Raw genomic sequence first — 26,211 nt, 5'->3', positions numbered from 1 at the left:
TGTTTCCTAATTGTTTCATGTGCTGTTGGTGTCAACAAACCACAGGCTATTAAGGCAAGAGCGACATCATATTTCTTTTGTATCTTCAAAGTCCCTACCAGTGCTTAGCTACAGTTAACATGCAATTCCAATGAAATGAATTAATCATAATAATGGCTTTCTTAACCACAGAACTCCTCATTGGGCCATGTAAGGTTAAGTTGTTAAACACATAAGAAATCATTGTTTAGTACACATGACTGTAAATGAAACCTTGAAAGTAGAATAAATGTGAGACATACATTCAGTGGAATTCAACCATCTTCTTCCATTTCACTCATAAAGCTGTGATTCAGGAGCTGAATTCCCTAAATCAGAAATTCAGTGTTCCCGGATTGAATAGTTTGTTTCATGATGTTTCAGAATCTTGTGTAAAGTCAAAGGTTTGAATACTGCAGCTCTCCCGTTTGGTCTTGTTTTGATTTTTGTCTGTTCACCTTTCCTGATTCAGCAATGGAGCATGCATCCCCTGTCCTATTTCCTTTGGCCTGATTTACAGATCCTTTGGTCTAACAGGCTCTAGCCTCAGAACAAAATCATGGCAAGTTTTAGTTTGCAGTTAGGCAAGAGCAGTTTGCTAAAAGCATGGACCATTTCCAGATGCCTGGAGGCGTAGCTACAGATTTACTTGATTTGACCCTGGCTCCTCTTCCCCAGTCTTTCCCGTGAGTAGAATGATCCTTGCTGCAGTGTACGTCGTAAGGCTAACGGAAGAATAATGGCAAATACAAAAAGCGAGGTAAGGACGAATGAAAACGTGATGTTATTACAAGGTGCTTCGGACTTGGTTCTCTCCAGGAGGCTTGTCAGGGACCCTTAATGACTGGGCCTGACCCCCTCTCTGAGGCCTAATTTGACTTGCCCCCAAATCCCGCGGTCCGCCGGAGCCAGTAGGTCGGGAACTGGGATGACCATTAGACTCTGGAACAGGCACTAAGGTCTAGAATGGAGGAAGAGGTGGCCTGGACTCTCCGCCTCACAGACCTGCTGTGCTGTCTCCATGGTAACAGCGAGGAAAGCCGGGAAAGCACCTCTTCCGCCCAACAACCCGCCCTCAGGCTAGACTGACCAATGGTCCCGTGGGTTACCTAGGGACGCTGTGATTGACAACGGGGTGGGGCGAGCGTGGGTAGCCAGGACTGCCTCTATCCAATAGAACATGAGACCGGTCCCAAGACCAACAGGCACCGACCAATCGGAGGGCGTAACGGAGGGCGACGTGCCCACCCACCACGCTCCGCGTTGCCTGGAGCCGCGGCGGTTGTAAGCAAATGAGGGGGAATTTGGGCGTTGAAAGAGCGGCGCTGATTAGCGAATCCGGAATTGCCTGGATAAAAGCCCACTTGTGATTCGCCCTGAGTAGACCAAATCCCCTGTGGGCTGAAACAGGCCGGACTGAGAGGTGTGAGTAGGGGACCCGGGAGATGGGGAGCCTGGTGAGGGGTGGGGTGGGGTGGAGGTGAGATGAGTGGTGGGTGGCCGCGGAGAGGAGAGAATGGCAGGGGATGGGGCTGAGGAGGCTAGAGGAAGGCGTGGGCGGATGGCGGTGCAGGGACCTCTCAGGCTACCCTCACCGCCGATCTGGACCCGAGGCCTGGCGGCCAATAATTGCTGAATTGGGGGCGGAAAAGGCAGGAATGCTTTATTTCTCATGCTCTTAAGAAAGTGAAATGTCAGTGCCTGATTCGAAATACCTTGTGACCGAAACCTTAATCTCTCTCCCAACTACTGGTGGGTAGCGGGCGAAAATTCTGAAGATGAGACCTGTGGGCACTGTTTTCCTGTCGCCAGTTTGAATCTGCGACAGGGCGGGGGAAATTAGACTAATACCTTCTCCCAGTTAAGGGAGGACCGAGTTGGGTTTTGGGGGAGGGCTCCTTCTTGTGAGAGAGAAAACCTAAAACGTTATCTCCATTCAGGAAGATGTAAGAAGTTTGGAGTGCTTCCTCAGTCATGCCCCATTCTTAATTTATAATTTAACCAAAGTCAGTTTGATCACTAGGAGTATAAGAAGGTTAACTCCAAATCTCAAGCTTTTAAACACTTTCCCCAAAATATTAAAGGCCCAGAACTGGTCCTGAACAGTTGGTCTACACAATGTTATTGTCCATTATTTGCCTCTGCTCTGGCTGAGGCCAGTCTCCACATTATTCCCCGGATATTCAGTGGCCAATCTTGTCCCACCCTCTTTGTTCAAACTATTTTCTCGCCGTGGATCCCCTTCCATTTCTGTTTCACCTTTCCCATTCCTACCCATATGCCCGGGCCCAGCATTAGTTCTAGCTGTACCATGAAGACCCACAGTAACTCCAGCCAAAGCAATATTTCCCCCAAATAATACAAGTGAAGAAGTGCTCTGAAGACGACAGTGCTCCTGCAGATATGTAGTAGTAGTATTATCTTTGGGGGAAATTAACTATAAATTAAGTTTGGCACATTGTCATACCTTTCTTTAGTGTTTCCTAATTGTTTCATGTGCTGTGGATGTTAACAAACCACAGGCTATTAAGGCAGGAGTGATATCGCATTTCTTTTGTATCCTCAAAGTCCCTACCAGTGCGTAAATCAGATGGAGAAAGACAAATATCATATGATTTCACTCATACGTGGAATAAACAAACAAAAATGAACAAACCAAACCAAACATAAAGAAGACATAGATCCAGAGAAGAGAGTAGTGATTATCAGAGGGGGAGACGGGGAGGGTGCAAAATGGGTAAAGGGGATCAAATGGAGGGTGACAGATGGAAACTAAACTTTTTGGTGGTGAGCACACAGTAGGGCATATAGAAGTGGAAATATAATGTTGTACACACCAGTGTTACCTCAATAAAAAATAAATCTTTAAGAAAGAAAAAAGAAAACAATGGGTTACAGGAGTGAACTGCCCTTCTGGAGGATTCTTCTTCATTTTCCTTTATAGCTGTTCCAAACCTTCAAAGATAATTGGGCGGGGGGGGTAACTTTCACACTTTTTTTCTACTTTAAACACTTCAATAAGGTTTGAATTTTAAAATATTAGGATAATGCCTCTACCTTTATAATGAAATAAAATGCAAGTCTGGGAAAAATCAATTGTCACGCTACCAAAATGCCATCGATGTGGCATCATCTGTTAACGCGCTGACAGAAAAGGGGGATCAGTGTATCCCGATTACACCCTTCCACCCTTTTTCCTGCGTGCTTCTGTGATTTGAAAGCGCATAGCGACTGTCGTCCGTTAACCACACCACTCGGGCCCCCAGCAGGCAGCCCTCCAGTGCCGGCTTCTGCACTGGGGTCAGTACCTCCTAATTCCTGCAGATTCTAAGCAGGGCACATTCTCTTTCCTTCCTCCCTCCCCAGAGACAAACGCTCTTCTGAAATTGCTTTCCATCATTTATGCCTATGTTTATGTTTACTGTATATGTGTAGCTCATAGACTATATGTATATTACTATTTAGGTATTTTTAAAATTTTAAAGATACAAGTAGCATAGTACTGTGGGCTTCATTTTGCAACTTGCTTTTAGACTCAATATTGTTTTTTTTTTAATTTTTTTAATTTTTTTATTTTTTTTATTTTACAAATTTAATCAGTTATACATATACATATGTTCCCATATCCCCTCCCTTTTGCGTCTCCCTCCCACCCTCCCTATCCCACCCCTCCAGGCGGTCACAAAGAACCGAGCTGATCTCCCTGTGCTATGCGGCTGCTTCCCACTAGCTATCTACCTTACGTTTGGTAGTGTATATATGTCCATGCCGCTCTTTCACTTTGTCACAGCTTACCCTTCCCCCTCCCCATATCCTCAAGTCCATGCTCTAGTAGGTCTGTGTCTTTATTCCTTAGACTCAATATTGTTTTTGAGATACGTTCATATCAATAAGTCTAGCTCAAGTTCATTCATTTTAAGTATTCATTCTGAGTATATAATACCCATTCCCTTACTGATGGACATTTAGATTTTTTCAGATGTTTTGCTATTATGAACACCCTTCTACATGTCTCTTTATGCCAGAATTTATCTAGGACCATGGTTCTTTAAGGGGATGGTAATGCCCCTTTGGTCATTTTGGAATTCGTGAGGGCAACTCTGGTTATTATTGTGATTTTGGAGACACTACCAGGGTTTACAAAGCAGGTCTGGGGACGCTAGAAGTCCTGCAATACACTGGACAGCCCCTCATAGTAAAGAATTGTCCTTCCTCCTGCACAACTTTTGAGGGTCTCACAGGATACTCATTTATAATATGAGCCTAGAACCTAACTCCATTTTTTGTATAAACGTAATGTATTTTTTGGCACAGTTTAATATAGTAAAATTTCCAGGAATGCAACTCTAATGTAAATCAAGGGGAAAGTATACTTATTTGTGGTTTGGAACTTTTTAACAAGAGTTGTTCGGGCTTCCCTGGTGGCGCAGTGGTTGAGAGTCCGCCTGCCGATGCAGGGGACACGGGTTCGTGCCCCAGTCCGGGAGGATCCCACATGCCACGGAGCGGCTGGGCCCGTGAGCCACGGCCTCTGAGCCTGCGCGTCCGGAGCCTGTGCTCCACAACGGGAGAGGCCACAACAGTGAGAGGCCGCGTACCGCAAATAAAAAAAAAGAGAGTTGTTCATCACTCTAGAAAACCCGGTACCTGAAGGCAGCCCAGCTCGTGGTATTTGAGTTGCCGTATAACACACCTGCATCAGCCAGCATTTGTAGCTTTTGCGTTCATGGTGATTCTAAGTTTAGGTGCGAGCATCTGAGTGCGTTACTTCCTTATGTATTCTAGTGTAGTCAGCCTGAACATTTGTATATTTAAACATATGCTGTTTTATTATGAATAACTTTCCATTTAAAATTGGCTTCTGTGTATGATATAAAGTAGAGATCTGGTTTTATTCTTTTCTGATTGGATAATCACTTGTCCCAACACTATCTATGAAATCCTCTACCCACTGACTATAAAGCCAACTCTGGCTTGTGCAAAGTTCTCATAAATGCACGGATCTGCTTCTGGGTTCTCCATTTTATTCCACTGGCTCACGTGTCTTTATGCCACTATCACACTGTTTTAATTACCTTGGTTTTATAATGTGTCTTGCGGCAGTTGGTAACACGAAAGGCAAGTTTCCATCCTGTTCTCAAAATTGTTTTCGCTATTCTTGGGTTTTTGCTTTTCCATATGAATTTAGCATCAGTTTTCAAGTTGCACAAAAAATTACTTTGAGATTTTGGTTAGAATTGAATTGAACTGATAGATTAAGGAAAATTGAGATATTTCAGTATTAAACCATCCCATCCATTCAGGAACATGGGTTATTTCTCTATTCAGCCCTTTTAAAAATATGTATCTTCAAATAAAATTTTATAATTTTTGCTATAAAAATCTTCACATCTTTTGTTGGATTTATTCCTACTTATACATATATACTTATTCATACGCACATTTTTTATTGCAAAAGTTTCAAATATATTCAGAAGTACAGAATATAGTATAGCAAACATTCATGTATTCACCACCCAACTTCAACAGTTAACTCACGACCAGCCTTGTTTCATATTAGCCCCCATCTTCTCCTCTCCCCTGAATAATTATTAAGTTCCCAGACATCATTTCTCTTATCTCTGGTGTGCGTGTGTGTGTGTACCTGTATATCAGAAATAATCTTTTAGCAATATAACCACACCATCACATTATTTATTTATTTATTTTTGGCTGCGTTGGGTCTTCGTTGCTGCGCGTGGGCTTTCTCCAGTTGCAGCGAGCGGAGGCTACTTTTCGTTGTGGTCCATGGACTTCTCATTACGGTGGCCTCTCTTGTTGCGGAGCACGAGCTCTAGGCATACTGGCTTCAGTAGTTGCAGCAGGAGGGCCTCAGCAGTTGCAATACGCGGGCTCAGTAGTTGTGGCTCACAGGCTCTAGAGTGCAAGCTCAGGAGTTATGGTGCATGGGCTTAGTTGCTCCACGGCATGTGGGATTTTCCCGGACCAGGGCTCGAACCCGTGCCCCCTGCATTGGCAGGCGGATTCCCAACCACTGCGCCACCAGGGAAGTCCCCACATTTTTAAAAAAACAATATTTTTCATTTAAAAAATAAACAGCAATTCCTTAATATCATCAAGTATCCAGATACTGTTCAGATTTCCCCAGTCATCTCATAAAAGGTTTTGTATAGTTGGTTTGTTTGAATCAGGACCCAAACAAGGCCCATATAGTGCATTTGTCTGGTATGTCTCTTCAGACTTTCTTTGAAGTAAACTTTTTTGGAAAAAGAAAAAAAAAGGTATAACACACATACCGAAAAATATGCAAATCAGAAGTGTACAGATAGATACAATTTAACAGAATTAACAAAGCCATGTAACCAACACCCAGATGAAGAAACAAAATTTCATAAGCACCCCAGAACCCCCTTCAGATCCCCTCCAGTCACTACTTTCTACAAGGTAACCACACTCCTGACTTCTAACCCCAAAATTAGTTTGACCTGTTTTTAAACATTATATATGTGGAATTACACAACATGAACTCTTTTTGCCTTTAGCTTTTTACACTCAATATTTGCGAAACTCACCCACATTGCTGGGTATAGTTGTAGTTTGTTCATTTTTGCTGCTTTCTACTATTCCATTGTATGAATGAAGAGATTGTATGTATAATACCACACTTTATCTATTCGACTGATGGATATTTAGGTTGTTTCAGTTTTTTTTTTTTTTTTTTTGCGGTACGCGGGCCTCTCACTGCCGTGGCCTCTCCCGTTGCGGAGCACAGGCTCCGGACGTGCAGGCTCAGCGGCCATGGCTCACGGGCCCAGCCGCTCCGCGGCATGTGGGATCTTCCCGGACCGGGGCACGAACCCGTATCCCCTGCATCGGCAGGCGGACTCTCAACCACTGCGCCACCAGGGAAGCCCATGTTGTTTCAGTTTTTAACTATTTCAAATAGGGCTGGGGTGAACTTCTGTACATGTCTTTTAGTGAACTTATATGTATGTGTCTGTTGGGGACACACCCAGGAAGAGAAGAGCTGGGTCTAGGGTTCACGTATATTCAACTTTATTAGATATTACCAAAGAGTCTCCAAAGCGGTAGTAACAACTACTGGTAGTCTACTGGTAGACTCTCACCAGCAGGGTATGAGGGTTCCAGTTACTCCACATCTTTGTCAACACTTGGTGTTATCTGTCATTTTCATTTTAGCCATTCTGGTAGGTGTCTAGAGGTACTGCATTTTGGTTTTCATTTGCAATTTCCTGATGACTAATGAAGTTGGGCACCTTTTCACGTATTTGTTGGCCATTTGTATATCCTCTTTGTCAAGTGTTTATTCTTAGCTGCTTGATCTATCAGTTTCTGAGAGAGGTATATTAAAATCTTGCACGAAATTTGTGGGCTTTTCCATTTATTGCGGTGATTCAGTTTTGGCTTTGTTTTAGGTTCACGTGTTTTAAGTTGTATTTTTTTGTTAAATTATTCCTTTTGTGACTGTCGTTATTAATATTTTTCAAAGCTTTACATTCTGTTTTGCTTGATACTGATATTGCTTTACCAGACTGTATTTTGTTTTGTTTGTTTTTTCTTTTTTATGGTAATTGTGGTAAAAAACATATATATAAAATTTACTACCTTAACCATTTTTGAGTGTTCAGCAGTGTTAAGTATATTCACATCGTTGTGTAACAGATCTCTAGAACTTTTTCATCTTGCACAACTGAAACTCTGTATCCATTGAACAATTCCCCTTTTCCCCTCTTTTTGTTTGTGTAGTATTTGATTTGTATGTCTTTTTCACTCTCTTTATTTTCAGCCTCTCTCTCATTATGCTTTCTGCACAGCTTTTATAAAGAGCTGTTCGGAAAAAAAATCTAATATAAGAATCTCTTTTAATAGTCAAGTGTAATCTGCTTACATTTACTATGATTACTGTTACATTTGGGCTTATCTTTACAGTCTTATTCTGTATTTTCCTTTGTTTCTTTCCACTCCTGCCTTCTGCTTTCTTCCTTTATTTTTCTCACTCTACTAGTATGGAAGTTATTCATCCTGTTTATGTTATCTGGCGTTTACCTGTGTGTTTTTTTAACATGCATATTTAGCTTAACAAAGCCTATAGGTAAAATCATTAACTTTCACCTCTTCAGAGCAAAATAATAACTATGGAATGATTTAACTTTGAGCTGTCCTTTCTCACCTTCCACTTGTCGACAAATATTTTAGTTCTTCCTTGTTTTTAACTCATCAAGAAATTAGTCCTTATCATTAAAGAAGTCTTTACTGTCAGTATTTATTAATATTTTTCTCACCATTCCTCCTTACATCTCACACCTTCTTTCTTAGTTCATTTTCCTTCTTGGTGAAGTATATCTATGAGGGGTGAACTCCATTCCAGTCTTTGTATGTCTGAAAACCTCTATTTTACACTCACTCCAGTGGGAACCTTGCATGCTGACCTCCCTCCAGAGAGGTTTCTGTTTGTCTCTGCTGGGATCCTATGGGCTTCTCATTGTTAGTGTAGTTTTCATGTTACTCTTACTACTTGGGATTCCCACACCTCAGTGGTAGTGTGACCCGAACCCCCCTCCCGCATGTGGTGAAGGATTGGGATGCAGATTTCTCTTGGGTTGTTCTGTTTTCACTCATGGGCTCAGGTACTTGGCCCACTTTCTTCCAGCCACGTCAGCATCAAATTTTTTAGTCCCTGTTTCAAAGACAGCTGAGCCCTTACAGAGCCCATTTTTATACCTTGTTCTCAGTTCTAGTTCTCTGTGTTTTGGGTCTGAGGCCTCACCTGTCGAGGAGAGGACCGCTCCTAAGGTTTGCACCTGGTTCCAGGACCCCTGCAGGTCTTTGGGCTCAGCCCCTGCTTACTATCCAGGCTTTGAGTTACATTTTTGTTTATAGCACTTAAGGATTTCCCTTTATTGCTTTCAAGCTGCGCTGTGTATTAAATTCTTTTCATTCTATTTTATTAAGCCTTTCTATGTGTTTGCTGTTGTGTGGGGTAATTCCCGTGTCAGCTCTGTCCAGCGTATTGACCAGAAGCCACAGTCATCTTTCTCTAAAATTAGATACGATCCTATCACTCCTTCACTGGACTTTTGTGGGCTTGTTAGCACTGCTTCATGTATTCATCCAACAAATATCTATTACTTACAACCTCTGTAGAAAAGAACCGGCAAGACTGTAGTGAGCAAGATACAAAGTCTCTGCCCTACTGGAGTTTACTATTCTAGCTGGAGAGACAGAAAGTAAACCTGTGAACAATAAATCAAAATGTGAACTACAGTTTGTGAAATGCGCTCTGAAGGAACTAGAGTGAATGTGGGTTTCTTTAGCTGGGATGATCAGGGAAGACCTCTCTGCGGACGCTGTGTTTAAAGCTGGGTCAGAAGGATGAGGAGAAGCCAGCCCTGCAAATGGTAGACGGCTTCTTTGGGGTCAGGGGTTCATTCCAGGCAGTGGAAACAGCAGGCACAAGGACCCAGAGGTGGGAAAACCCTTGGCATATTGAGTGAGGACACCCGACACCTCTGTGTCTAATGAGGGGAGAATGGGCAAGGGGGCCACGCCCATCTGCTGCCAGGCCTCTCTGCCCACCTCTCCCTTACTCTGTCCTCTGGCCATGGTTCTCTCTCAAATGGGCCCAGGCAAAGTCACCTCCTCTGTAAAGCCCTTCTCACATCTCAATTCCCATTGCACTTTGTTTTTCCTACTGATCAGATGGAAAGTTGTCCGCATAACAGTGTTCTCCAATAGGTCTTCTGTCAGAAGAAATGTCTTATTTATCTTGTGATCCCCAGCTTGTAGCAATGCTCTACAAGGTAGGTGCAAAATAAATGTTGACTGGGACTTCCCTGGCAGTCCAGTGGTTAACACCCCATGCTTCCAATGCAGGGGACGCGGGTTCGATCCCTGGTTGGGGAACTAAGATCCCACATGCCTCTCTGTGTGGCCAAAAAAATTAAATAAATAAATAAATAAATAAATAAATGTTGAGTGAATATATGTGGGGTTTTGTTGGTTAGCAGTTCATGCTTAGGACTTACTTTCCAATATCTTTATAACAGAAATTCTCATAGGTAATCATTTTTGTGGTATTTAAGCCATTAGGGTAAAGAAACTCATCAGCCTGAGGAGGAAATTGTTTGCTTAAGGCTTGCCTCTGATACTGAAAGGGAAAATCAGGGGAGGTACTATATGGTGTTACCCTGGAGTGGGTTGAATGGTGGCCCCAAGAAAGATATGTCCACATCTTAACCCCTGGAACCTGTGAATGTGACAGGTTTATTTGGAAAATGGGTCTTTGCAGATGCAATTAAGTTAAGGATCTTGAGATGAGATCATGATGGATCATTTGGGTGGAACTCAATCCAATGACAAGTGTCCCCATAAGAGATGGGACAGGAAGAAGACAGAGACACAGGGGAGGCCATGTGAAGACGGAGGCAGAGATTGCAGTGACGCAGCCACAAGCCAAGGGACACCTGGGGCCGCCAGGAGCTGGAAGAGGCAGGAAGGATTCTCTCTTTGAGCTTTTGGGAAAAAGTGTGACCTGGCTGACACATTACTTTCAGAATTCTGGCCTCCAGAACTGTGAGAGTGTAACTGTCTGTTGTTGTAAGCCACCGGGTTTGTTAATACTATCCCATCACATGGTACCTCAGTTACGTCTTCTGTAACGTGGATACAATACCTACCTCAGAAACTTCTTGCCATGATTGAATGAGCTATATTTGTAAGGTACTTAGCACAAGTGAACGTTGAGAAACAGTGATGGCTCTTCTTCTCCAGGGATTAGGAGTTTCTGTCTTGTGATTGCCTGCTGAGTCACAGCTCGCACCACAGGCTTAACCCGAGAGCTACGACTTCTCGTGGGCCCTGGAGCTCTCGGGTCCTGGTACCTTTTACAGCCCTCGGTTAGGGTTTTGTATCAAGGGAGAATCCAGCTTGTGGGTTGTGGGAAGACAAACTCAGATTCCGAATTTGAAGTGACCCACATGGAGCAGAAAGCAGCTTCTCAGTCCTCACCAAAAAGAGAGGTTTGGGTTCTAAATTTTTATTTCCTATTAAGGGACTTGACATTCCCAAAGGCCTGTACTGACGAATCCTCCTACCACAGCAATCATCAAAAATTCCCCAGAATGAATTGGGACTTTCTGTGTTTGTCTGACCGCCCACCAGGAAACCCAGGAGCGCACGGAAGCCTGGCGGTACCCACAGCACCAGGGACAGACAGCTCATCGGGCCGGGGGGTCCAGGCCTGCAGCTCTCAGCTGCCTCCCCCTGCATGGCGGGCACCGTGCTGGGCGTGGGGGCTGGCGTGTTCATCCTCGCCCTGCTCTGGGTGTCAGTGCTGCTGCTGTGCCTGCTGCTATCCAGAGCCTCAGGTATAGCTAGGTAAGGCCTTCTCTCCAGCCAGGAGTCCCAGGTAAAAGCAATTAGAAGTGCAATCGGGGGCTTCCCTGGTGGCGCAGTGGTTGAGAGTCCGCCTGCCAATGCAGGGGACACGGGTTCGTGCCCCGGTCCGGGAGGATCCCACATGCCGCACAGCGGCTGGGCCCGTGAGCCATGGCCGCTGAGCCTGCGCGTCCGGAGCCTGTGCTCCGCAACGGGAGAGGCCACAACCGTGAGAGGCCCGCGTACCGCAAAAAAAAAAAGAAAAGAAAAGAAGTGCAATCGCTGACGCTCATGAAACGTTTAGAATTCGGAAGCTCATTGTTGTAATTACTGGCAGTTTGAATGCGTTGCATTTTCACCTCATCATAAACACCAACTGCGTTATGCTGGGGAGCAGGGGTGGGAGGAGAAGGGGAGGGGTATCTGTCCGCTCTCAGTGTTGAGGAGATGGGGACACAGGGGATGAAAAGAGAATCTATTGAGTTTCTTGGGGTTGTATGTGTGCGTGTTTCTTAATTGTTGAGATTCACAGCAGCCACTGGGTCCAGCCCCTAAGACTCCAGACCTGGGCCCTGGGACGCTGAAGAGTCGTAGGTGACTTGGGCCGGCATTGATTTCAGAAAGAATCAGGCCATAAGCTGACTCTAACGTCACCATGGAGTCACACTCCCTGGCCAGACAGTGTAGGTACAAATCAGCAAGTTACATCATTTATTAAAGTTTTCTGGTTTAAAACACAGCACTGGGGGGAGGGGCTGCTTCGCTTTTTCCTGATCATGACCGCGCAGAGGCAAAGATAAAAGCTACCAAGTCCCACTCTTAGGAATTTGGAGTTCCCAGGAAGAAACAGGAACGCATCCCGCTGGTACCTGTCTGGGAAGAAGGGTTTGGGGATGAAGGGGAAAACATGTCTAAATTCCCTGGGCGGTGTGGGCAGCACACTGGGCCCTGTTAATGGACTGAAACTGGATATCCGCCCAGGGAAGAGCCAGTCCCGGCCTAGCTGATTAGAGAGGAGATGGAACAGTGCTTTTAACCCTCTGTCTTTCACTCCCAGGTTCTCCGTCATTTTCGTGTTCCTCGGCGCTCTGATCATCACGGCAGTGCTGTTGTTCTTCCCCCGAGCCAGTGAATTCCCAGCCCCGGAGCCTGAGATGAAGGTAAAACCATGGGTTTTGTTTTGCATCCTGAGTTGTGTCTCTTCTTTCTCTTGCTCTGGGCCTCCATCCTGCCCCACATGGTCCCTGATGCCAGGAGGGCCGAAGTGGGTTAGAAAAATTGGAAAGTTGAAACCAGGATGGGGGGAGCTCAAAGGGAGTTTTAACCCCCTCCCCCCTCCCCCAGGAAGAGACAGTTCTTCCGATGCCCCCTTGCGACACCCCCGGGCAGCTATTTGCCTAATCTGTTCTCGTCTCCAGTTTGCATCAAGTGGAACGAGCCGTGAGCCCAGAAGCCACCTCGTGGCGTGAGGGCCAGAGCCGAGCAGACCTGCGGGAAGAGCCTGTCCTGAGTTAAGAGGCTCCCACTCCCGCTGGCCTTGGCTCAGAAACTCACATCGCGGGCAGCACTTAGGCAGGGCTCTCAGGTGCTGAACGGCATGCTTTTTCAGCTCCGTGTGTTGGCATTTTTCCACTTGTGGCATGGAGGGAGCACTTTCCATAGAGAAGAGCAGTGAGGAAGGAGGGGCCCTTCTCTGGAAAGCGGAAGTTGTAGAGGTCGGTACGTTTAATACTAACAGCCTTTGGGGAGGCCCCTTTGGTCCTCGTTTTCTAGAACCACATCTCCCAGCACCTACCTGTCTACGTGGATTTTTATCATCTCTCCTAGACCCCACCCATTCTGGTTCATTCCTGACTGGGGCTCTGGCTTTACCATACAGAGCTGGTCTCAGGCCCCTACGATCTGGATCACAGGGTTGACTTCCTGTGTCCCGTTACTTTTTCAAGCAGCTTCTTTCCTCTGTTTTCATTTTTAAGCTGTCACGGTGCGAACAGCTAACGTTTTTTTAAGGCATCACTGTGTGCCAGGCCCTGTGCTAAGCCTTTTATTTACAAGCTCTCAGTTAAACCTCAGGACAACCTTAAGTGGTATGACACAGGTGCTGTTAGTGTCCCCAGCTCATAGGTAAGGCTGCCGAGGCTGGAAGGGGTTAGGGTCACCGGCCCAAGGTCATACACGTATAGGAAAAGGCAGAGCAAGGATTCAAGCTGAGGTCTGTCTTCAAAACCTTCATTGCTGGGGACTCCACAGAATATTGGGGGCCTTCGCAGCAAGTGCAGAGGCGACTATTTTGACAACAGACACTAGACTACACAAAATGATATAACTCCTGCACTAAAATCGGCACACACTTCCAGTTCTACCTAGCACTGACCATGGCAAAGGGGAGGAAATTCGTTCTGAAAATTCCAAGGGAAATAATACTTACCACACAAAACTGAGGAATTATTTTCATACATGCCAGGTTCTTTTTGGTCAACATTTGGAAACCACTCTGACTGAGTCAGGACTGTGCGTGTGAGCTGGGGCGCAGACTCCCACCCTGGTTTTCCTGTCTAAAATGGGGAGAGCGATGAAGGCTGCGTATTTCTGGATTGCTGCGGATGTGAACATTGGAAGAAGGGCACAGAGCAAACACTGTTTTGAAATCGATCCCTCTTTCCTCTGTCATATGAGTTTCAGACCCAGGAGAGCAGAATGGGCTTTGAGCAAAATATGTTCGTCAGCATGGCCAGCAGGATCTCATTTTCGGGTTTTGAGCACCAGCCCCTTCAGCAGCTTGGCTCAATACTGTATCAATAATACATGGCCTGGGCCTTCCTCACCCAAGGCCTGCTAATTGGCTAATTAAAAAGTGAACCCTGTCGAACCAGCAAACATGCAGCTCGCGAGAGACTTGTTCAGTCCTGGAGCCAAGGTCAAAGTTATGTTAAAGCTGTTTCGTCAAGCTGACCTTTGTTGTAAGTTGGCTGTCAGGGTAATCTCTGGAGCAGCCCTTTCCTTCTTGGTGTCTTTGGAACTCAGTGATCACAGCAGAGCTCGGACATGACAGGTGCTTTGTGTATCGCCACTGTATTAGTTACCTACTGCTGCTGTAACAAATTACCACGAAATTAGTGGCTTGCAACACAAATTTACTCTCTTATATAGTTCCGTAGGTTAGAAGCCCCAAATCAGCCTCACTGGGCTAAAATCAAGGGGTTGGCAGGGCTGTCTTCCTTTCTGGAGGTTCTGCGGAAGAATGGTTCCTTGCCCCTTCCTGCTTCTGGAGGCCCCCCTCGGCTTGCAGTCCCCTTGCTCCATCTTCAGAGCCAGCAAGTAACGTCTCTCTGACTCTGCCCCCGTCCTCACATCTTTCCCTCTGACCCTCTCTCCTGCACCCCTCTACCGCTTCTAAGGACCCTTGTGATTACACTGGGCCACCTGTAGTGGACAGTTCAGGCCAACCTCCCTATTTTAAGGTCAGCTGAGTAGCAACCTTAATTCCATCTACAACCTTAATTCTCCTTTGTCATGTAATTTAACATATTCAGACTTTCTGGAGATGAGGATGTGGACATTTTAGGGCCACTATTCTGTCGACCACAGTTGCCCTTCAGGTATTTTGGGTTCTCTTCAGGTACTGGGTTCTGAAAGCTTCCGGAAGTTGTGAAGTCCCCAGTCACGTGGTTTGTGCTGCTGCTCCCTTAAGTCTGTAGATTAAACTGCTTTTTCCTGCCCGGACTTAAGCAGCACCATTTGGATCTGCGGAAAACAGAGCTCGGGCTGTGAACAGTAGACAACAGGTCGGGCCAATACCAATCATAGGTTTCTGTCAGCAAAGACCAGCAGCTTCGGGGCCTCAAGTACGACTGGTTGCCAAGCAGCCAACTGTACGAATTGGGGCAAGTTATCTCTCCTCTTTGTGTTTCAGTATCTCAGGAAAATGGCTATTTCCCCCAACCCTTGGGATGCTGGGTTACGAATGTTAGGGTTCAGAACTCTTCTGATGAAAGTTTTAGAGTCACCTTTTCATTTTGAAAATGACGTCTCCTGAGTTGGCAATGGGTTGATGCTGTGAGGGCTTGGGTCCTGGGTGTGTGGGGTTTATTATACTGTCGTATCTTTATGTATGTTTAAAATTCTCCATGATGAAAAGTTGACAGCCACCAAATGAGCCTTCCAGAGACCAAGCAAGCAAGCTTCTCATTAACTCTTTCAGAGAACTGATTTCAGAACAGAAAAGGACTCGTCCGGGGTCTTCAGAGTGTTTGTGAACCTCCTACATGGAGCCATTTGTTCCCTGGACTTCATTAAGCCTCTCTTTATCTTGTATTTCTGGCTCAGCACGTTGAGAAAAAGGTTCTTTCTTATCCATTTGCAGGGTAGACTCAGGGCAGGATGTTACTGGAAGTTACAAATATGGACGAACTCTGGGCCCGTTCATCAGAGATTACAGTTGAGCACAGCCAGGGTGCGGAAGTGACAGTAATTTCGTTTTTGATGTTTCTTTCTCCAGATTGTAGATGCCTTTTTCATTGGCCGCTATGTCCTGTTGGCTTTCCTCACTCTTGTCTTCCTTGGGAGCCTTTTCTTGGTTCTAAGCCATCACATCCTGGAGCCAATCTATGCCAAACCACTGCGGTCCTACTGAGCCATCTTCAGGAAAACCAAGACCCTGTTCTTTCCCTCGCTTTGATGTCACTGATGAGCAGAAAGGTACTGTTTGGAGTCTTGTTTTGACAGCCTTCCCGCCTTAAGATTGGAGGATCATCTCTTCATCACTAAGACAAATCCCTTGAGTCCTGGCTTCCAGAAATAGGGTTGCAAAATTGCCCCTGGGGAGAGATTCTCACCAGCTTAAGAGGGATATTGCCGTCTTCTTAGCACCTGTACCTCAGATTTTCCATCTCTTTTGAAAAGAAAATAGCAACAGGGATCTGCTTAGACTAGGTTTTCAATGAAGACTTCAGTAAATGAATTTTGGGGAAAGGGGCACTTTGGCTTCTGCTGTCAAATAGACGGAAGAACTTGGTCCTTTTTGATGCTATGAAAAATTGTTAGTTACGAGGTCAAGATCATTTGGGAAAGAAAGACAATCAAAGTTCAAAAGGTTATTTCAGTGTAATGACCTGGAGACACATCCAGGTGCCGGTTATGGAGCACTCCGCATGTCATGACACCGGGCTCCACAAAGGCCATGGTGTCACTTCCCGCTGCTCCAAGAAAGCAAGCAACTGCAGCTAAAGGACTGGCTTTCACCTCGAACTCCTGGCCGCAGCCTTCTAAATCCAGCATTTCTATATTTCGGGTTTCCTCGGGGATTAGAGGCAGGGTATGGAGATGTCAGCTGTGTGTCCTGCTCTGTTCTCCGGATTCTTTTGCTTCCAGGATTCGGCGGCCTTTCTTCCCTTATTTGGTTACCATAAGAGTCCATTTGGGGTTACTGTCATCTCTTTCATCTTCGTAGCTCCTTCTCCAAAGCTGGTGAGGAATGTATATGCCCAGGCTTAGGTATAACTTTGTACCTAAGCCCCCAGACCAAGTGAAATTTCTTAGTAACTAGAGGGGCTCTAGGCTGGTTCCATTTTGGAAGTCTCATCCTGGCTCCCTAGAGCTATTTGAAGAAGGACTTTCTGGCTTAAAATTAAGAACCAGAAAACAAGTTGGAAAAAGAACTTTGATTGAGTACATGCTATATGCCAGTAGTACACTAATCTATATATATATATTTTTACACAGATGTAAATGACAGGCTTGTGTGTTAAGGGCAAAAATATGCTTCGTACAAAGGGTATTTTAGCTCAGGCTGCCTTCTGTAGATCCTGTAACTACCAGCAGTGGTGACATGAATGATGGGTCACCTACCTTCATATGCCAAGAAGTCATGTCCAACCCTGAAAACAACCCTCACAGGGTTGGGATAAGAAGTAGAAGTCTGGGAGGGCACAAAATAAATTTCACTGAGTTCTACATGGGGGACCCCGATAATCAATGGCTCATATGGCACCCCTTGTGCTCACGGCCTTCCTGGGGACAGGGCTTAGAGGGCGTCCCTTAAATACAAATCATCTCAGGGTCCCATTCACCCTTCTTTGATCAATGGCCTTAGCACAGGTGGTGCCACCCAGAGGGGATCCCGCGGCAAAGAGACTGTGGTGATCCCACTGTGTGGAAGCGGGGTTGGGGGGGAGAGCGAGTCAGGGCTTCTATATAAGAAGACAGGTTATTTCACAGCCTCTTAAAATTGCATCCTGACAAAAACCACATCAGCAGGACGCCACAACGTTCACAGCGGAGACGTTTCTCTGATCCACTAGGTGGCGCTGTCGCGAGCCGGCAGAACACACTCGGTAATTTTTTTGACAAGTTCCTTTTATTTCTCACTGGTAAAACAGAAGTAAAGCTAACATTCTTTCCTGATGCATGGTATCGGATATTTAATCTAAGAATTCATCAGAGTTATTGTACGCGGTTCAGTTGCTAGGGAGTGCACTGCCATTCATGCATGCTGCACACAGCAGGTGTCGGCACTCACTCAGCATTGACTGTGCTCCCCCCTGGGTGTGAAGCACGGTCCTGGTGGAGTAAATCCATCCCAGAATGAGGCTCTGAGGCATCCAGGCTGTCTTCCTCACTCCATCCTGGGATGAAGGCATCCAAATCATTTTTAAATGTTTTTATTCTAACATAAAGTAATCCATAAACTTTTCTGTCAGCTCTATCCTGTTGCTGCTGCAGTTGAAGGGTTTTGTTTTGCTTTGATTTTTATTCATGTGTAAAGAAACCTGCTGCAGTTATTTCACAGATGAGAGACAGGCAGAGAGATACAGGGGTTTAAAAAGTTGCCCAGCTTGTCAGTAGTGAGGCTCACACTTTGCATCGGGATCCTGACATTTCATTTCTCAGATGGTTTTAAGGATCCGTTTTGGCTTTCAAACAACTCCTTATTTTTACATTGGCTAACACTATTTCTTAGCTATTTGTACCCACCATTCCCCTGACCCGTATCCAAAAAAGGTAAACGTTTCATTAAAGAATTCCTAATTAACATTTATAGTACAAATAAAAAACATTTTATCATGACTTCTTGGCATAAAGCTTCATAGGAGCAAGCTTCCAGACATGGGAATGGGAACTGCATAGAAATGAATCTGGAGAAGCGCTGATTATCTCACAGGAGCTAAAAACTCAGGATTGGAAGGGATGCTGTAGTCCATAGAGTTCAATCAATCTTTCATCTCTATTTCCAGCGCAATACTTCGGAATATTCTATTCTTCACTTGCTGAAATCACAATTTTTATCGTATTGAGCAAACACGTACGAGGCACTTTTCTAAGTGCCTTCTTAAGTATTAACTTATGTAATCCTTATAGCAACCCTGTGAAATAAGTGCTCTTAATACCCCCATTTCACAGACAGGGAACAGGCACAGAGGGGTGAAGTGGTTTACTTGAGGTCACTCAGCTAGGGGTTAAACAGGACTCAGGACCTGAACTCAGGCAGCCTCAGTTCTTCACTTCCTTACATCATGTTGCTCCATAAGATGAAAACAAAGGAAAAGGAGGGACCAAGGAATACCAAGGAGAAGCAGTTGAGTCTAGAGGAAAATCCAGAATCTTAGGAATTGGCCAGGAATCCAGGGCAATACAGTTAGAAGCCACGTGGACCTCAGGGACAGCCTCACTGATCACATCTGGTTTGTGTGGGGGGGCATTCTCTGTGCTGTGAGACTTTGCTTAGAGATACTGGGGGAGCGGCTTGTGGACTGAGTATCAAGGATATACGCGGCAAGCTCTCTCTTCAGCACTGTCTGCCCAGAAAGTTTGGTACTTGGGTTGGTTTTCAGAGGTGCCAGTGGAAGAATCAGAGCCACAAGCCAAGAATGTGTGTTTGTTTCTCGATCTCTGTCTCTAGCAGGCCACATTGGTTGCTGTTTACTCAAGGAAAAAAAAAATACTTCCCAGTCCCCCACTCCCAGCCCGCTCAACACACACCCTCCTGCCTCAGTTTCCTGGGACCTAAGAAATGACAGCGAGGATCAAAGCTGGGGCCCGGCACCACAGACGGAATGAGAAAGTGCATTTTTCTGGTTTTCCTCACAGACATTGGATATTGTAAAGGGTGTACATTTAGCCCAGGTCCTGCCTTCAGGGAACTCGGGGTAGTTACACATGTGGCATTTATATGGTATCCAAATGCTCCATGGCCATCCTCTCCACTTTTTTAATTTTTTAAATCTTTGCAGATTTCTTTGGTCTTGCTGTCTTCATATTGATGTTGGCCCCATTTTACACTGGGAACATGTAATAGTTTCCTATTGCTGCTATAACAAATTACCACAAACTTAGCAGTTTAGAAGAATACCAATGTATTATCTTATAGTTCTGGAGGTCAGAAATCTAGAATGGGTTTCACGAGGCTAAAATCAAGGTTTTGGAGGCTCTAGGGGAGAATCCTGTTTCCTTGCCTTTTCCAGCCTCTGGAGGCTGCCCATATTCCTTGGCCCTGCATCCATCTTCTAAGCCAGCATCTTCTGACAGTCCAGTGGTTAGGACTCGCCGCTTTCACTGAACCTGAGGACACAGGTTCAGTCTCTGGTCAGGGGAACTAAGATCCCGCCACGTCACTCGGTGGCAGCCAAAAATTTTAAATTTAAAAATTAACAAAAAATTTTTTTTAAGCCAGCATCTTCTAATCTGATACCTGACACTCTGGCCTCCCCCTCTGATTTGTAAGGAGCCGTTGTGACTACATTGGGCCCACCCCGGACAATCCAAAATAGTCTCCCCATCTCGAGGTCCTTAACCACGTCTGCCAAGTCTCATTTGCCATGTAAGATAGCATTCACCGGTTCTGGGAGTTAGGCTGTGGACCCCTCTGGAGGAGGGGCATTATTCTGCCTCCCCCAGCATATCCGGCCCCTCTTCCGCCTCTAAGGACCGCCTCCTTCTACCTTCCCTCTTCCATTGTCTCCGTACCCCACGCCTTCATGCATGAGACCCGACCCATTAGCTCCAGTGCCACTCTCCAGTTCTCAGGGTGCCCACCCGACACCCGTGATGTGTTGATAACTTCCCCCGACTTCACTCATGGTGGCCGCCTCCCACTGCTGAGATCCCCCAAGACCTGCTTTCCTTTTCTTGGCTTCTCCCCACCCCCTCACTAGCCCAGCCTCCCAATGGATCTCTAAAGGAGACATGCAAAGAGTTATTGCTTTTTAATTACAAGTGCTATTGTAACATCTATAAAGAAGAACACTTTAAGCTTAATTGAGACCAAATGTGAAGTTAAATTAAACGAATAACTAATTAACGTAATGCTCGTGCATTAGCCCCGAGTGAGTGCCGAGGCCCAGAGAGGGGGCAGGTCCTGGGCCTCCAGGGACAGTCAGTGCCCAGAGCTGAGGAGAGGGGTTGCGGGGCAGGGATCCTGGGCCTGGGACCCAGGTGTGCAAGGACCGATGTCAGGGCCCGGGGCCCCGGACTCCTACCTACACCCAGCCTTCATTTCTGAGGCCGGCCCCGAGCTCCCCACACGCCCTGTGCATCTCCCTAGCGCCACACTGAGCCGCCGGCACCAGAGAATGTCTGTTCATTTTCCAGTCCCTGGGCCTAACACATTTAGGGGCTTGATACGCGGCCGTTTTCACTTCCTTCCCGTTCATTCTTCCTTCTGGATGGTCACATTTGTTCCTCCATTGCCACTGGGATTGCCCTCCTGCCAGCCCTGTCCCTTCAGGGCTGGACGAGTGGACGGTGAGGTCTCTCAACTTGAGTCACCCACCCTGGTTTTTTTTCTCCCATCGTTTAAACGTTTCCCTGTTCCTTTCTTATCCCCTAACTAAACAAGCCCCTGAGGGCAGGGCGTGCATTGACACTGACTTGTCTCCCTGATTCATAGCGATCCTCTGAGGGAGGTAACGTTATTACTGTTTTCTAATGAGGAAAAGGCTCAAAGCCATCGTGGTGAGGCTGAGAAAGAGACCCCCAGAAGCTGGGGTGTGGGGGGGGGGCGGGCGAGGGAGCCTGTCTCCCTGCAGGAAGCAGAAAGGGAGTCCAGGCACGGGCTCTACCGCGGGATGATGGCGCCATCTAGTGGCTTCCCTGAGTGCTGCTGGCAGGTAAACCTGATCTTATTGTTTTGTTTTATTTATTTTTGGCTCCGTTGGGTCTTTGTTGCTGCGCAGGCTTTCTCTAGTTGCGGTGAGCGGGGGCTACTCTTCATTGCAGTGCGTGAGCTCTCTTGTTGCGGAGCACGGGCTCTAGGCACGCTGGCTCAGTCGTTGTGGCGCACGGGCTTAGTTGCTCCATTGCATGTGGGATCTTCCCGGACCAGGGCTGGAACCCGTATCCCCTGCAATGGCAGGCGGATTCTTAACCACTGCGCCACCAGGGAAGCCCCAGGTAAACCTGATCTTGAGAGACGCATTCTTGAACCTGAGCTGCAGCTCTGCCCTGGGGGCCTGAGGACTTGGACATCCCACTGGCTCCTGCTTTTAAAGCCAGAGTGGGTCTCTGGGCACTTTTGAGACTTGCTATTTGTCACCATTGGCGTGTGTATAACCTGTCTCAGCGTGGAGGGATTTGTATCCAGCCCATGAACTGCCCACAGGCTCTCCCGCGGGTCCTCAGTGTCCTCACGACTGCCTCCTCTGGGCACGCCAGTTGCCAGCTCCCCAGCACACCACCCTGTGGCCCTGGGACGCTGCCCCAGCGGCCCACGTGAGCCCTGACAGGACGAGCACGGGCACAGCTGGCGACATCTGTATCTGGGCTAATGGGCAGCTTCAGAGGGCAGACAGAAATGCCAAGTTCTGGCAGATCCAAGGGTTTGGGGCGGCCAGAACACGCGGGAGAGGAGGCCAGCTGCAGGGGGCTGCGAGCTGCACACGTAACAGCTGCCTGAACGAAGCCAGCAGCACCCTCCCACCTTGCTAGTCACGTCACCCCGGTGCCTGTGCTTAGGCTGTCAGTCCTTTTTCTGTGTCCACTACCTACTCCATTCCTAGAGCACAGCTGGCAAACAGTGAGCACTCGGTAACCACTGGCATTTCATTATCAAAATATTTAATAACATGACTGGTACTTTGGTCATGCCCTCCGCCCCACCCTTCCCCTACAGCACTGCCCTGACAAGCCATCTTCCCTGGGGACACAGGGGGCTGGGATGAGAGCAGGCAAGGGGCCCTCACAGTCGGGAGTGACGCTTCCCCTGCCTTTCCCTAGTCCTGCCCTGGAGGATACGGCAATAATGCTTTAATCAAAATGGGTCAGGAGTTAGAAACGGGATCAAATGGAGGGTAGATGGAGGAGTGCCAACGTGGGGAAACACACGGAGGAAACTGGCTTGTGGACAAAGGGACAAAGAGAGGCCGGGTGGCTCTGAAATAGCCACTTCTAGGTACAGGCTGATTACAGAGGTTCACGTTTAACGTGAGAAGGAGAGACGCGCTTTTTCCAGGCCTTGGCCCTGCTGAATCTCTGCCTTCTGTCTTGGAATCTGAACAAGGAGGAGTCTGAGCATATGCCTTCTTGTACCAAAATGCAGACACCACTTAGCCCTGATCCCTTCCACTGGCGGCCTCCAGAGCTCAGGCCTTTATCGCTGTCAGCGCAACTGACGCCTTCGGGGCCTTTACAGTTCCTCCTCTCCTTCTGCCTCCCTAGCCAGGACCGTATACTGTGTGGTAAATCACTTGTCTGTCATCAAGGGCTTTGTAGTTAATAGATATTGTTTAATAATCTTTAGGACCAGGCAGCCTCTATGCTCTGTTAGTCCCCAAACAATGATGATAAACCTCCCCTGACGTATTCCCGGCAGCCACGAGACTAGTTACCCATTCCTAAATCTTAAGAATGCATGTCCTGTTTCCAAGTACCCACCCCCCTGCCCCAGGTTAACTATAAAACTGTCCTGATGGCCCCTTGGTGGTGTGGAGCGCTCCCAGACCGCCGTCCACCTGAGCCCGAGCCCGATCCCACCCTGTAAGTGACCCTATACTAAACTGGTCCCTTGATCACACGGAGCTGCCCCCTCAGTTTTTGGTCTCAAGGTGCCTTAGTTCAGTGGGCACTTTACGTCCCCTCTGTCCTCCAACAAGGCCCTTGAGTCTTCCGTGGCCTCAAGCTTGGTGGTCCCCTTCCGGTGGAGAGTCTCCTAGCCCATGGAAGCCTCGTGGGCTGGGCTGGCTGGTGTTGGGCCCGGAGGCTTTGCCTCAGCCATCTGGTGGGGGGCACTGTGGGACCCGGCGAGGGCCCTCCAGGTTTCTGCTGCGATCGGGTCCTCACATTTCTCTATACCTGCGTGAGGAGCAGAGAGGCAATGGAAGAGAAAGTGAGACAGGGGTTAACAAGCTCCTGCCCCAATGGTGGGGACGGGGAAGGCAGGTCCCGAGGGTCCCTTAATAATCGCCTTTCATCCCGTTCGCTATAATTAGGGCTCCCTGTCACCTCTTCAGCAAGCAGGGAACACCAAGCCAGAATAATGTGAAAAACCTTACAATGTCTGTACTGTGTTTGACCACTCTGCAAAGCAGTACCACATACCCAGCTAGTCGCAGCCTGAGATCAGCCCTATCAGGTATTTAGAAACGAGCATCCCCATTTGACACACAAGGACGCGGACGTTCAGAGAAGGTGCCCAAGGCTCTACAGAAGCAGGTGAGCAGAGAAGTCAGGATTGTCCAGCATTTCTGGTTTCAAGCCCCGGGCTCCCTCTGCCCAAGCAAGTGACTCTGCTTCCACACAGGCCTTCCTCAGAGAAGGACCCGCTGAGGATGCAGAGAGAAGCCAGCCCCGCACACCTGGGGTCACACTCAGGCTCTGCTGGGCCTAGCTAAAGGCCTGAGGTATGTTCCATGAGTTCCGAGCCTCTGTTCTCTCACCTCTAAGGAGAACATCTACCTCTCAAGGCTGCTGAGAGGGAAGCCAGTACAGCTACAGACAGGCTCAGCTCACGCCCAGAGCAGACGCTTACTAGGCACTCATTCTTTTCCCTTTCTGCATCACTTCCTCTCCTCCCAACGTCCCCCCAGGCCTGGCCGGGGGACAGCAGGTGGAAGGAGTACTGGTCACGTGAGGCGCCATCCACTGCTCCCCCTCCAGGGCAGGGCAGGGCACAGACTCCGTTAATGCCTCCTGCCCTGCATTCTTCTCCCCCCAACCCGGACGATGCCTTCCTCAAAGGGAAGTTCTTCCCCAGATACAGTGCTGTTTACCATGACCCCAGTGGGCTCTTCCTCACATTTACCATCCAGACCAGGTCCATCGCTCCGGCAGCTTCTCATTAGCAAGAGCTTCCTAAGGAGAGCCAGAAAGGCCACGAGAGAACGTTGCCAACCCCAGCACCAGCCGCGCAGCCCAGCCTCTAGCGCCCTGCCTTAGCCACGGGCCTGTCTGTGCGGCCTCCACACCCGCCACCGCTGGGCAACAGGCAGAGAGCACAGCAGGCCAGCTTTGGGTTTTGCTCCAGAGGCTTTGCTTGGTAGCTGCTTTTGTCCGCACACCCCAGGCAGAGGGGCCAGATGCCCTTGGTTTCTGACCTTCGGGAGGCACAGACGGCTCAGAGTCCAAGTTCAGAGGGAAAACGATTTCCCTGGAGGCTGCCCCCTCTGTCCTGGGGTCTACGTCCAAAGCCCTATCGCTCTCCCTAAGGAGGAGAGGCTGCCGACCTTCACAGCAGCTCCGGTCCCTTAGGAAACACTTCCCAAGCACCACACTCCATCCAGACTCAGAGTCTTTGGAACTGGCCCCCAAGGAAAAAGCGAAAGTCAGAAAAATCGCACCGGAGGACAGAGGCTTGGCATGCGCTCTAAGGGCACAGTAGTTACAGACGTGAAGAAAATACTCACAAAAGTCACAGGACTTGAGGAAAATACTACCGCGCGTGGGTTAGGGCCACACTAGAGCTATGGAGACACATGGGGATAACAGAAGACAGGTTAGTGGGGCTGGGGGCCAGGCAGGGGCTCCCGGAGCACGGTCAGCGTCCGGCTCCGGGTTCCTGAGGGCTGGGCTGGAGCGAGGCTCACACTGGTTCGGACTCCCGGGAGAGGCGAGGCCAGGCCGGCGGGGCTCCGGCCCTCCCGCCGCAGCACTTACCCTCCGTCTCTACTCAGGGATGACCTCCAGGCCAGGACCTCCTTGTACACCAACCGGCAGAGGAGCTGAGGGGAGGGAGGGCGACATCGGCGTGCAGCACGTGGCTGGTCCCCAGTGCTAGGTGACCGCCTGGCTGGCTCACAGTGTCACTCCGCAGGGGTTCACCCACGGGACGCAGGGTGGTTCCGAGCAAAGCACTAGATGGCCGACACTTTGGACCACTTCGGACACTTCGGAACTTTCCAGGGTTCCAGCCCCGCAGGACAGGGCCCCTCCCCATACCCATCTGTGCGCCCCAAAGCTCTTACCAAGCAGGCCAGGATGTCGGCAGTGATGAGCATGTAGAAGACGTTGTTCCAGCCCGTGGGGGAAATGAGCCCGGCCAGCAGAGGCCCCAGAGCCGCACCTGTGTGGAGCACAGCGTGAGAGAAGGGCCCTGCACCAGGGACCCTGGCCCTCCCTGCCCGCAAGAGGGCAGCATCCCAAGAGTGCGCCCGAGACCAGGCTTGGGGCTCAGCTGCCGAGAGCCAAGAGCGAGAGTCACAGACCTACGGATCCGGTGCCGTCGATGATGGCCGTGACGGTGGAGAGCGCCTTTGCGTTGCCCTTCAGGCTCTTGTGAGTCCCCTGGGGAGAGAGAGCAGAGTGGGGAGGCCTGAACCAAGAGGCAGCACCGAGCAGGACCGGGACCGGGACCGGGACCGGGACCGGGAC

The 26,211-nt window shown here is 48.1% G+C and overlaps 2 protein-coding genes across 2 annotated transcripts in view; one reads left to right on the top strand and one right to left on the bottom strand.

Moving 5' to 3' along the window:
• Positions 1-1,384: 1,384 nt before the first annotated feature.
• On the top strand, positions 1,385-26,115 carry TMEM218 (transmembrane protein 218). Its single transcript, XM_060105615.1, has 4 exons — positions 1,385-1,441; positions 11,200-11,415; positions 12,473-12,575; positions 15,914-26,115. The coding sequence occupies exons 2-4, from the start codon at positions 11,306-11,308 to the stop codon at positions 16,046-16,048; spliced, it is 348 nt and encodes a 115-aa protein (XP_059961598.1). The 5' UTR covers positions 1,385-1,441; positions 11,200-11,305; the 3' UTR covers positions 16,049-26,115.
• SLC37A2 (solute carrier family 37 member 2) overlaps positions 22,489-26,211 on the bottom strand; it is a 33,813-nt gene continuing 30,090 nt past the window's right edge. Inside the window, exons 15-18 of the mRNA XM_060105614.1 lie at positions 26,046-26,124; positions 25,806-25,903; positions 25,498-25,562; positions 22,489-23,697 (exon numbers count right to left, since the gene is read on the bottom strand). Of these exons, the coding sequence (XP_059961597.1) occupies positions 23,682-23,697; positions 25,498-25,562; positions 25,806-25,903; positions 26,046-26,124 (258 nt within the window). The 3' untranslated portion in view covers positions 22,489-23,681. The remainder of the gene's footprint in view (positions 23,698-25,497; positions 25,563-25,805; positions 25,904-26,045; positions 26,125-26,211) is intronic.

This window comes from Mesoplodon densirostris, chromosome 7 (genome assembly GCF_025265405.1).
Source record: "Mesoplodon densirostris isolate mMesDen1 chromosome 7, mMesDen1 primary haplotype, whole genome shotgun sequence".
Classification (NCBI taxonomy): Eukaryota; Metazoa; Chordata; class Mammalia; order Artiodactyla; family Ziphiidae; genus Mesoplodon; species Mesoplodon densirostris.
This window is presented reverse-complemented; position numbering and strand designations above follow the sequence as displayed.

Coding starts and splice junctions, on each gene's coding strand:
- TMEM218 (XM_060105615.1), top strand. CDS start 11,306: ATGGCGGGCACCGTGCTGGGCGTGGGGGCTGGCGTGTTCATCCTCGCC. Junction 11,416..12,472: donor AGAGCCTCAGGTATAGCTAG/GTAAGGCCTTCT, acceptor TTTCACTCCCAG/GTTCTCCGTCATTTTCGTGT. Junction 12,576..15,913: donor CCCCGGAGCCTGAGATGAAG/GTAAAACCATGG, acceptor TTCTTTCTCCAG/ATTGTAGATGCCTTTTTCAT.